This window comes from Protopterus annectens, chromosome 10.part0 (genome assembly GCF_019279795.1).
Source record: "Protopterus annectens isolate FY-2018-M chromosome 10.part0, PAN1.0, whole genome shotgun sequence".
In the NCBI taxonomy this organism is placed as follows: Eukaryota; Metazoa; Chordata; order Ceratodontiformes; family Protopteridae; genus Protopterus; species Protopterus annectens.
The window spans coordinates 1,748,784,295-1,748,797,216 of NC_056744.1; the positions used below are offsets into that span (position 1 = coordinate 1,748,784,295).

Sequence of the window (12,922 nt, forward strand, 5' to 3'; positions counted from 1 at the left end):
GCATCCCCCACAACCCAAAGTTAAAGACCTCAAGAAAAAAATTACGGAAAGATTACTTGGATGCAGCAGATAGACTAATAATCTGCAGCAAAGAGTTTAGTAAGCTATGCAAGTTACTTCTTATAGTAATTAACACACTAAGGTACCGTAAAAGCTGTTTGCTACCGCTACTAAATAAATTCATTTTAAAAGCTTCAGTATCATTTGTGTATTTTTAAATTGATGGCTATCTAATTGTTTACTATCAGCTTGCAGCCAGGGCTGCTTTCTCCTTTGTCCTTCCTTAACTGCCCTATTGCAGTGAAGCATAGTGAAATGGTAGCACCATAAATATGGACAATTTGGTATATGTGTGTGAAGATCACTGTGCCACTAACAAAATGTATCTGTTACTAAGGATGGAAGGAGAATGGCTATACTGAGAAGAAGTACCCTTAGAAAACTGATTTAGCATCTGCTGGACAAACTGTTAAGACTGGGTATTGCGCTAGACAGTAAAACCTGCCAGAAGTGACAAGCAAATGACAACAGCAGAATTAAAAACAGATTTCTTCCTGACTGCTGTCTGTGTCAGTAATCTGTCCCTGACTTTCTTTCCCTAACAGTGTTATACTGTCTTTTTGACAGTGCATGCTAAGTGCTTTATGGCTTTGAAAACTGATAGTTTTACACTTGACCAGCAGTAGACAAACCAAGGTAATCCCCCTTTCTTGTTTTGGATTTTATTTAGTCTTTCCATCTGTATGTTCTTAGCCAAGCACATTTTAACTATTCAAGACACTACCTTATGATCAAGTCCAAGATTAGCTAAGTTCATTATTAATCTTTTTTGTAGTCTATTTCAAATGCCTTTCTCGAATGTGTTGGAATGCAAGCACATTCCTTAATCATCTTTACTCCTGTCATGCAAACAAAAAATATTGTATATTATGCCAGACTTTTCCAACATGAGTGCATTCTGTGATCAAACCTGTGGCTGAATGACATCTGAAATCCATGCAGTTATATCAAAAATGATTCTATACTTTTCCAAGACCATTGATATCAATTGTTAAGTCTTTTTTTTTTTTTTTTTTTTGTTAACTTTACTTTATGTTCTGACAATGTACACCATATCAGGTACCTCCACCTGTCAAGCACTATGATGTCTACCTATGATTTGTTAAAGTTTGAGGTCATTGGTTTAATTTTGTCTTCTTTTATTTTTTTTAAATTCTGGAGTGAATATTCCTATACCACATTACTTTGTAGAGTCTCAGATTAAGAATCTTGTTAAATCCTTCTGTCTGTGAAAGAGTGATGTTAACTTCACCCTCTGCATATACCATCATACTCTGCAAAAGCAACTTAACTCAGTATATTTTGATGAATTCAAAGCATAAAATCATGCAGTATCTCTTTCATTTATAGTTTTAATACTGATCAACAGTCCAGTTAACTTATATTCCATCTCAATGTGACTCTTCTTTCCATACGCATCTGTTGTATACTTTGGCTAGATTGCAAGGATGGATACATTAGATTAGATAACATAGTGAATGACTGCTTAAAGAATGTTTATATGCAAATTATCCAATGACTGGCCATTAATATTCAAAAATGAGCATGCTGATTGGTCAGCCCAACCAGCGTTCCCATTGTAAATCTGAGAATATACCAATGGAAAAAGGTCCGGTCACCTGGACATTTTTCCATTACTATGTCTCGTAAGTATTTTACTTTTCATTCTTTTTTTTTCTTTCTTTTTTTATTTATTAAAAGCAAAAAAAAGAAACTGGGAGACTTTTAACAAACAAGGGAGACAGTGCAGACAAAACTAAAAGGATGTATGTTCTGCAAAACTATAGAGACTTACCTGATTATCCCTTTATTTTGTCTGTCCTGGCTCTCCCTCTTTCATTAAAAGTCTCCAGGTTTCTTTTCTTTTTTGTTGTTTTCAATTAAAAAAAAAAGAAAGAAAGAAAAGCAATGGCGATCTTCCTTTCTCCGTTGCTTCTGTTGTACTTTGCACAGCACTGATGTACTGTGTAAGTGTGGGAATCAGAAAAAGCCCCAGGGTACCATAAAAACGTGGAAGGGCAGCACGGAGGCATTATACAAAGACATTATTTAAGAAAAGTAAGTATTTCTTTCTTAAATAATGTCATTGTATAATAGCAATAACAGACTCCATGGTTGTGTTATATTGAAATTATCCATAGTTGGCTTTATTTAATCACTCGGGCTTTGCTCTCATGATTAAACCACACCAACCATGGGTAAATCTTCAATATACCATACCACGGCATCGGTTATTGCTTAAATAATCAGATGTTGAACGAATACTGTCTTGTGATATCAGATGCAGTCAGCAAAATTTGTTTGTATTTTGAAAATCCTTCTGAGCTAGCAAAGAGTCAATATGACACTTAACTAGTAGAAAGATATAAAGTATTACATATGCTAAAAAAAGTAAATATATTCTGCTATCCAAAGTTTAAAAGATGCGGAAACTAACTGTTATTTAAGAAGGATGTGCTTATGTTTGCAATTATTAGAAATTGCTCAGAGAACTTTTAATGAAAAGTAACATTTATGTGTGTAAATTACTGATTTTTATGTATGTGTGATCCCCTAAGTGTGCTGTGATTTAATAGTGCTGTTAATCTACTCCACTTCCACAGACCTACTCAGTGACCTTGTTGTTATACAATACACTCAACAAGGTAATGTTTTCACTCACTTACATCTTGGGAAAGATGTGATTCCTATGCATGCAGAAAGGAGAGTTGTTCCTTAATCACTCAGTACCTACAACCATGGTAACCCCTAACACAGGCCATGTTTCTTACCAGTGCTGGCTCTCTAGGATTGCAGTCAGATATTTCATTTCTGTACATAACAAATGGCAAAATTATAGTTTCAAGAATTACAAATAGTGGCTGTTGAAATATGCAAAAAGTTTCAGAATCAAGACCATACACAAGATGTTATTAGTAAACTGTCCATTGAAGTAGTGAAAATTGCCAGACAGTTATAAGTTATAAATAGCAAAGCACAGGGCCTCATTATTTATGTTTTGCTTGCAGACTTGGACAACTCAACTGTTTCTATGACTCTTTCATCGATAAACTAAGTCCACTAGCCCGGACAGCACTGCAGACTCAACTAAAAAATTGCACTAGAAATGTAAATAATGTAAGTATGTACCTATCAATATGTGATTCTAGGATACTGTGCAATAGAAAAATCATATATTTCAAGATGAAGATTGGCAATATAACTAAGAGGTTTTGTTGACGTTTACATCATTTGTCTAACCAGTGAGGTTACATGATAACATTGCTCAGGCTTGGTATTTAGACATCAATTTATTTCCATCTCCTTAACTATAATATACTTTGCACTCATGTTTATATGACACAATGATAAAGATGCAACGGTCTTAACAAAATATTTTGTTAGCTACACCACAGATAAGGTTGCCTTAAAGTGGGCAGAATGAATTGTGAATGTGTCATCTTTACTTGGGACTTCCTGAGATCCATCCATCCATCCACAACCCCTTTTCCCATTTTTGCACATGGGGTCAGGGTGTCACTTCAACAGTGACAGTGGTCTAAAGCCAAAGTTTACACCGCTGGGTGGCTAGCCTTACCATGGTCATTATTCCACACAACACTCACAGACACACTCACACCTACAACCAGTTTAGAGCACCCATTTCACCTATTCATGAAAGTGGGAGGAAACCGGAGCACTTGGAGAAAGCCTATATGAACACAGGGAGGACATGCAGACTCCACACAGAAGGCACCCCAGCTAAGAATTGAACTGAGGAACCTCTTGTTATGAGATGACAATGCTCCCCACTATAACACTGGCATTTCCTGAGATGTCATTGCATATATTTTTAAGCTATTTTTGTGTACCATACATCACCAGTAAAAGGCAATTCTGTTTTTGTGACATTGCACTTATCAATTCTGCCATGTTCCATAATAACTTCATCTTTTCCAAATCAGTCCCAAGCCTCAATAGATTTTATACAGACCAGATATTGTTCAGAATATTAAAGATCCCAACTTGTTTACAGACAACTACCTCATTCTTAAGCAGTCAGACTCAATGTGTGAGAGATATAATTATTCCATGAAACTGAAGACAAGGCTCTCTCATATACCTACTACAAATGCCAAACAGATGGTCAATAATACACAACACCACACACTACCTACCGTACTAAGTATGGTACATAAACAAAGAGATACTGAGGCTCTTAACAGTCATTTACCTAAACCTCAGTGACCTCCCAGATGTAGCTATAAAAATAAGCATCCTCAGATACCTCATAGATATCTCACCAAAACAAGAACAGCCTCAACTAATAGTGTCTTAAGTTTTAATCCCATAAGGCAAACATCCACATGACACAATATTTTAGTCAAAGGAGTATCCATTGTGAGACACACTGACATCCCCCTCACTGGGCTAAGCAAGGAGAATGACATGCTCATTTGCCTATCAGAGGGCAGGATCTGCCAGACCATGTATGCAAGCACTCAGGTCATTGAACCACAAGTACCAGTATGACTCTTGGGTATAAGTGACCTGAGATGTACCTCAGTGGGCTACATAAAAAGAGCTGCGATGGAGCTGTCATGCTATGTGTCTCATGACAGTATGAGCCTAGTATTGAGCAATGTTCTAAGTTCTCCAAGAATGCCATAACTGAACCAGAAAATGACTGACTTTAACAAGTGGATTAATTCTTAGTGTCATTCAAAGGAGTGAAATATCTGTTGGCTTGAGAGAATATGGTTAACAGACCAAACTGCTTCACCAGGGATGGTCTGCACCTATCTACTCTCCACTTCTGCATACGGCTAAAACTTAGTTAAGCCCCATAATGCTTTTTTAAGGTATTGCCAACTTGATAAGCCATCTGATGTAGCTAAACCTACCCAGAATAATCGAAAGGTGATAATGCTCAATGCCAGGAGTTTAAACAAAAATAAACTTCAATTCCCTGCAAGTTCTACTCACCCCGGAGAATTTAGATATTGATGTAGTTACTGAGACTATAATGCCTACCATACATAACCAAAGTCCCATAATACATCTTTGCAAGCTATAGGTCCCCTCTCTGATCCATGGCACCCATACTGCTTACATAAATTAACTTGATAAACTCTCCATTGCACCCAACACCATGCGTATGTGTGACTTCAACTACCCTACTAAAAACTATCAGGTATACACAATCTCAAACTTGAAGGCACAAAGATTTCTGGACTTTGTCACCATGAATCACCTGGGTCAGACAGGCCATAAACCCACTAGGGGTGCCAACATCTTGACCTAATCCTCACTAACTTTAGGGAATTTTGCACCACCACAAGCGTGTAATGTATACTCTGGTTAAGTCAGTCCATAAAGCTGTCTACTTCAAAATAAATATAAAACTTGGGACACCAGGTATCTTTGGAACTTTTAGGAATTATCCCAAGGCAAACTTTGTATTTTTAAGTGACATCCTATCAAAATATCAAGCCCATCCTGAAAACCAGAAATCACTGCTATCTATGTGGAGTAGCAGTGTCAGTGGTGCAACAGGTTGCACACTTGGTTTTGGTGCAGAAGGCTGTGTGCTCTATTCCCACAGCAGGTAGATCAATCACTGGCACTCTAGTGCAGCATAAGGAGGTACTGCACTTCTCAGTCTGTTGTCCTCCAGATCAGAAGGTAAACCATCTGCTGAAGTTGGTGGTAGCTCAAGTGGATGTAAAAGATCCCACGGCACCTACTGAAAAGAGTAGATGAAGTTCCCCGATGCCCTGGTTAAATTTTCCCTAATAGTATGCATAAATATTACCTTGGGTCTCCCCTGCAAAGAGGCTATTATCTTAGTGGGACTAATCAACAAAAGATAAATAAATAAAATAATGGTTTGGGGCGTCGGTTTAAATGTAAAGTATTTAACTTACAGACGCAAGGTTCTGAGTTTGATTTTTATCTTTGAAAGGAAAATGGCCTTGGCTTAAAATGGCCTACAGTAGCAGCTAACCTAGTACTTACCTATGAATCCTATGAGTCATTCAAAAAACCTCTTTAAATTACATATACAGCTACATAGAGGGAGAGATTCTGACCAGAAATAAGTTCAATACACATTCAAAAAACAAACCATATTGGTGGAATCCCGACATCACCAGGTTGTATAACAAAAGGAAGAAAGTCATGGCCAAATATAGGAAGTGCAATGCCCTGGAAGGTTAAAAATCTCTTGGAAACTAACTAAACAACTCAAAGGACTAATAAAGTCTACCAAAGCAAAATTTAAGATAAAAGTAGCCTACCAGGCAAAGGACAACCATAAAAAATTCTTCGGCTATGTCTAAAACAGGAAGGGCAATATACAACAATGTAATAAACTAATTGTAGTTTTGCTTTTTACAAGTGCTCCCATATATATATATATATATATATATATATATATATATATATATATATATATATATATACATAGAGTGCATATAAAAAGTTTACACACCCCTGTTAAAATGCCAGTTTCAATCATTTCAAAACTTTTCCCACCTTTAAATGTGACCTATAACCTGTACAAGTCAATTGAAAAACAAACAAATCTGTTGGGGAAAAAATATAAAAAATAAAAAGTGTACAATAAGTTGGTTGCATAAGTGTGCACATCCTTAAACTAATACTTTGTTGAAGTACCTTCGGTTTAATTACAGCATTCCGTCTTCTTGGGTACACACCTGCCATCCATTAAAGAGATTCTGATTAATCCGAAATAAAGTTCAGCTGTCCTAGTAGGATTTTCCCAACATTTACTCAGTTGCCTGCTACAGCAAAAGCCGTGGTTCACAGAGAGCTTACAAAGCATCAAAGGGATCTCATTGTTGTAAGGTATCAGTGAGAAGAAGGGTACAAAAAATTTCCACAGCATTGGATATACCAAGTGAACACAGTAAAGACAGTCATCAAAAAATGGAGAAAATATGGGACAACAGTGATGTTGCAAAGGACTGGATGTCCCACCAAAACTGATGAAAAGACAAGATGAAAACTGGTCAGGGAGGCTGTCAAGTGACCTACAACAACACTGAAGGAGCTGCAGGAATTTCTGACAAGTAGTGATTGTGCACTACATATGACTACAATCTCCCTTATTCTCCATATGTCTGGACTATGCGGTAGGGTTGCAAGATGAAAGCCTTTTCTTACACAGAAAAACATCCAGGCCCAGCTAAAATTTTTAAAACAATACATCAAGTCTCCCAAAAGCTTGTGGGAAAACATGTTATGTTCTGATGAGACCAAGGTTGAACTTTTTGGCCACAATTCCAAAAGGTACATTTGGTGCAAAAACAACACTTTTCATCACCAAAAGAACACCATCCCCACAGAGAAGCATGGAGGTGGCAGTATCATGCTTTGGGGTTGTTTTCTTCAGCTGGAACTGGGGCTTTAATCAAGGTGGAGGGAATTATGAACAGTTCCAAATACCAGTCACTTTTTGCCAAAAACTTTCTGGTGTCTGCTAGAAAGCTGAAGATGAAGAGGAATTTCATCTTTCAACATGACAATGACCACAAGCATACATCCAAATCAACAAAATAATGGCTTGACCAGAAGAAAATTAAAGTTTTGGAATGGCCCAGCCAGAGCCCATACCTATGTCCAATATAACATCTGTGGGGTGACCTGAAGTGGGCTGTGTACAAGAGATGCCCTCACAGTCTGACAGATTTGGAGTGCTTTTGCAAGGAAGAGTGGGCAAATATTGCCAAGTCAAGATATGCCATGCTGATAGACTCCTACCCAAGAAGACTGAATGCTGTAATTAAATCAAAAGGTGCTTCAACAAAGTATTAAGGGTGTGCACACCTATGCAACCAGCTCATTGTACATTTTTTATTTTTTACATTTTTTCCCTAACAGATTTGTTTGTTCAATTGAATTGTACAGATTATAGGTCACATTAAAGGTGGGAAAAGTTTTGAAATTATTTATTGTGGTCTCATTTTTTAATCCAAACAGAGTTCCCCTGCACGTGGGAAGTTGCACGGCAAAAATACTGAACAAGTTCAAAAAACAGAGCCAGCAACAAGTGAACCATGCAGTAAATAGTAGTTTATTATAAACTACTAAGACACCATTCCATATTTGGAAAAAACAGACTGGTTTCGGCCAACAAAAATCCTGGCCTTCTTCAGTGAAATACAAAAAAACATAATATGGTATGGTCTTATATAATGAATAAAAACATATAATTGGTTGACATTTACATATTAATTGGTGAACTCATGAATATTTATGAATAGTTCAATCAGATAGACTGATAACAATATAACTAGAAAAACATATTGAAAATTCAATCAAAAACATTCATTAAGTCCTGGATTAAACAAAGCCCCAAGTTTTGTAATCCATTTTTTCTCCCTAGCATCAAGTTTCTTGTGCCAACCAGATTTGTGGGTTCGATCACCAATGAGTTTATCTATAATAATAAAATGGAATTGTGCTGTTGTATGTGTGAGTGTGTGTTTATATAGAGCATTGGTAGTTCTTTTACATTTAATATCACTAAGGTGTTCAGACATATGTAGCCTGAATGGTCTAGAAGTCTGACCTATATAAATGCATGGCAACTACAACAAGCCATATAAATCGCCCAGTCTGTGTTACAGTTGGCAAAAAATCGAATATCAAAAACAATACTGCTGTTTCTACTAGTAAATTCCTTAGACTTCAAAATATGTTTACAATTAACACAGTGTCCACAGGGAAAACACCCAATCAATCTATCGCCCAGAATAGTAGTTTGATATAACACAGGTAATCTGGACTCAGAATGATGTTTATAATGATTAAAATATCCTGCTAAATTTTTTCCTTTACGGAAAGAGAAAGAACAAGTGTTAGGAATTAGTGATTGAATCTTACTGTCAGCTTTTAGTATATTCCAATTATCTTTGACAATGTTAATAAATCTATTAGTATTCCTGCCACAGACTGGGCGATTTATATGGCTTGTTGTAGTTGCCATGCATTTTATATAGGTCAGACTTCTAGACCATTCAGGCTACGTATGTCTGAACACCTTAGGACTTAATGAATGTTTTTGATTGAATTTTCAATATGTTTTTCTAGTTATATTGTTATCAGTCTATCTGATTGAACTATTCATAAATATTCATGAGTTCACCAATTAATATGTAAATGTCAACCAATGATATGTTTTTATTCATTATATAAGACCATACCATATTATGTTTTTTTGTATTTCACTGAAGAAGGCCAGGATTTTTGTTGGCCGAAACCGGTCTGTTTTTTCCAAATATGGAATGGAGTCTTAGTAGTTTATAATAAACTACTATTTACTGCATGGTTCACTTGTTGCTGGCTCTGTTTTTTAAACTCATTTTTTTATATCACAAAATCCTGGCATTTTAACAGGGGTGTGTAAACTTTTTATATCCACTGTGTATATATATATATATATATATATATATATATATATATATATATATATAAAGGGTCTACTACGGTTGATTGAAAACTCACGACTGAAAATTAAATTACTAGGACCACTTCACTGAAAGCTCACTTCACTGAAAAACTCACTTGACTGAAACGCATTTCGTTAAAAGTTATAAATGGCCTTTTCCCCACTGTAGTGCGACCCTGGAGTTAGTATATAACATAAGAGGGTGTGGGGGTGTGGGAGGCAAAGCCCCACCACATATCCTGGTTATATATTCTCTTTTGGAAACAGTTATCTATTGCACTTGTAAGTATCACTGTGTATAGTTTAAAATGTTTATAATATGTGGGGGGGGGGGGCTATTTCCCATCCACTCATCAAGATTTCTCTTGAAGAGGGCCAATGAGGTGCTCTGCTCGACATGTATGGGAAGTCTATTCCATAGCATGGGCAGTCTCTGGGTTATGAACCTGTCCCTCCAGCATGTTTTTTTGATTGTGATGATGAGGTTGAGGTCTCTGGAGCATGTGATACGGAGGGATCGGGATTTCTTTAGATGTAGCACTTCTAACAGAGCTGGGTCAGACATGGCTTTGTAAGTCAAGCAGAGATTGCCTCTAAGTAGGTGATATGAGACAGAGAACAGTTGGAATTTTTTGAGTCTGTCCATATAGGACAAATGTTTAAGGCCTAAGATCCTCTTTGTGAGGTAGTTTTGCAGCCTCTCCAGTTGTTGCAGGTGTTTAGTGAGGTACATGCCAAATGGAGCATTGTACTCGATGATTGGCCTAATGAGGGAAGAGTAGAGGGAGACAATGACCTCTTTCTTCCTGGATGCAAAACCCTTAGTAATGAGGTATGCCACATAGAAGGACTTTCTGAGCACAGTTGCTGTCAACCTGTGTTCCCAGATCTCTCATAATGCCGTCTGTGTACAGTGGACTACCATCAATGTGGTAATTCATGGGAACCCAGTTTTTCCCAAAGGGATGACAAAATAGTATTTGGCATTGAACTTAAGGCCATGGTTCTGACACCAGTCATTGGTCTCAGTGAGGCCTTTCTGTAGGATGTCAACATCACTTGGGGAGTTAATAATTGCTCCCAACTTGCAATCATCTGCAAACTTTGTCAGTCAGAGTCTCTTTGTGTTGGCCTGGACTTCAGAGAAGTAGATACCAAACATGAGAAGACCCAGAACCCAACCCTGTGGGATTCCACTCATGACTGGTTGGCAGTCTGACTTGGATACATATACTTTCACACTGTGGGTTCTACCTGTGAGCCAGTTTGCAACCCACCTAGTGATATAGGGGTTGATGCATAGCTTAGTGAGTATTTCTATGATTCCTGAGTGGGGAATGGGATCAAAGGCCTTGGTCAGATCAAGGTAGGCTGTATGAACCACCTTGCCTTCATCCACAGCTCTGGTGACTGATTCAAATAAGTTGACCAAGTTGAGCAGGCATGATCACCCTTTACAAAGCCAATATACATATATATATATATATATATATATATATATATATATATATATATATGTATTGAACAGTTGCAATCTGCTGCTATGATTAATTTATTTAAACACGAGTACTATGTTATTCATATTGATCATTGCTGTAGTAGCCTAAGCTATATGGGTAGATTACCATAGCTTATAACAGCTGGGAGTTGGAAGAAGAAGGATCCAGGAGCCCCTAGAGAATAGTCCTAGGCAAACTTAACCTAGACCTGCAGAAGGAATCTGGCTTGTCATGCTTTATAAACATATGTACAAAGCACAAAGTTGCTGCTTCTAGAATACTTGTAGAATTCAACTCTTTCCAAAACCTCCATAGGTAAAACTAAGGCCTTGGTAGAATATGGCTTGACCCTGCCTGGAGTAATTTTGTTGCGATGGGAGTAACAAAAGATAATAGCCCGAGATATCCATTCAGAAGTAGTCTGCTTTGACACAGGTTGTCCCTTCTCCATGCCTTCACAAGAAATGAACAACTGATCAGAAGTTCTGAAAGATTTTGTAATGTCAAGTTAGTATCTGAAGTGTCTGTGGGCATCCAAAGTACTAAGCAATCTTTCTCCCTCATTCTAGGGTACAAGGAAGAACACAGTGAGATAGATAGTTTGGCTTTAAGTAAATTAGGATACCACTTTAAGAATTAAAGAAGGCTTAGTTCTCAAGGAAACTCTGTCCTGTGAAAAATGAAATAAGGTTGAGCCACCATAAGAGCTTACAACTCAGACCCTCTTCTTGCAGAGATCAGAGCAAGCAGTAATACTTTTTTCCTTAAGAATCGCAAGTCAGCCAGAGGAGCTGTTTCAAATGGAGCAAGTGTTAGCTTCTCTAACTCAAAATGAATGTCCCAAGGAGGAGCCACTACTTTTCTTGGAAGTCTGTTATGCAAAACCCCTTTCAAAATCATTTTGACATGGGAATGCCTTGAAACAGCAGGATCCATGGGCAGACATGCTGAAATGGCAAATAAATGAACCTTGATAGAGGAGTAAGACAGGCAATCGGAAAACAACTCACACAGATATTGTAAAACAAGAAACACTATCTGAATAGGTACTGGTTATATTTTTGGCACCGACCAGAAAACTTTTTTCATGTATTAATATATGATTTTCTAGTAGAAGGCTTTATTATCCCCATTAGTACCTCCTGCACATCCTCAGTAAACAGGTGCCTAAAAGGTATTAAGACCTTATCATCCAGGCAATCAGTTAAAGTTATTTTGGGTTGGGATGTATAAAATGTATATGTTCTTTATTAAACAAGAAACGTCTTTATTAAATTATCCCTTATGACATAGGCAATCTTACATTTATATAAATGAAAGCAAACTATATCAACATATTTTCAGCTTTAAACATTATTCATCACTTAATCTATTCAGTCATTGTCAGTCAAATATTACTTAGCTCATTCAGTTCCTGCCTTCCCTTAAACCTCATATTCCTCCTCCAAAACATTATTCTGCATGTATTGTTCCCACAATTCCCATTTTCTATGCAATTTGCTCCTATCCTTTAATAATGTTCTCTCTTCCAGTTGTTTTATCTCTTTTACTACAGTCACCATTTCCAGTACAGATGGTTTATACTTTGATTTTCATTTTCTAGTTATTGCTTTCTTGGCAGCCTCCAGAATTAAATTCTGCAAGGCCCTACTAAATGCTAGACAATTCCGATTCTGTATCATAGTTAAAGAAAATGATAATTTCCATAGTTATACCATTTTTCTCACCCAGTATTTCTGATAGAGCAGTCCGCAGGGAGTTGTTTAAGTCTGCCAACTCATTACACTCCCAAAAAATATGTTTCCAACTACCTCTGTCATCCCCTGCTCATGTGTGACTAGATCTAGTTTGTGAGGAAATTTGTGGTAATGGCCCTTTTTCAGTTCTAAAAGAAAGGAGAACCACTGTT

The 12,922-nt window shown here is 37.1% G+C and overlaps 1 protein-coding gene across 2 annotated transcripts in view; it reads left to right on the forward strand.

Moving 5' to 3' along the window:
• Nucleotides 1–12,922, forward strand: part of LOC122813973 (otoancorin-like) — a 656,691-nt gene that overhangs the window by 151,499 nt on the left and 492,270 nt on the right. For both annotated transcript variants that reach the window (XM_044086530.1, XM_044086531.1), the window contains exon 8: nt 3,069–3,177. In XM_044086530.1, coding sequence (XP_043942465.1) covers nt 3,069–3,177 — 109 coding nt within the window. The remainder of the gene's footprint in view (nt 1–3,068; nt 3,178–12,922) is intronic.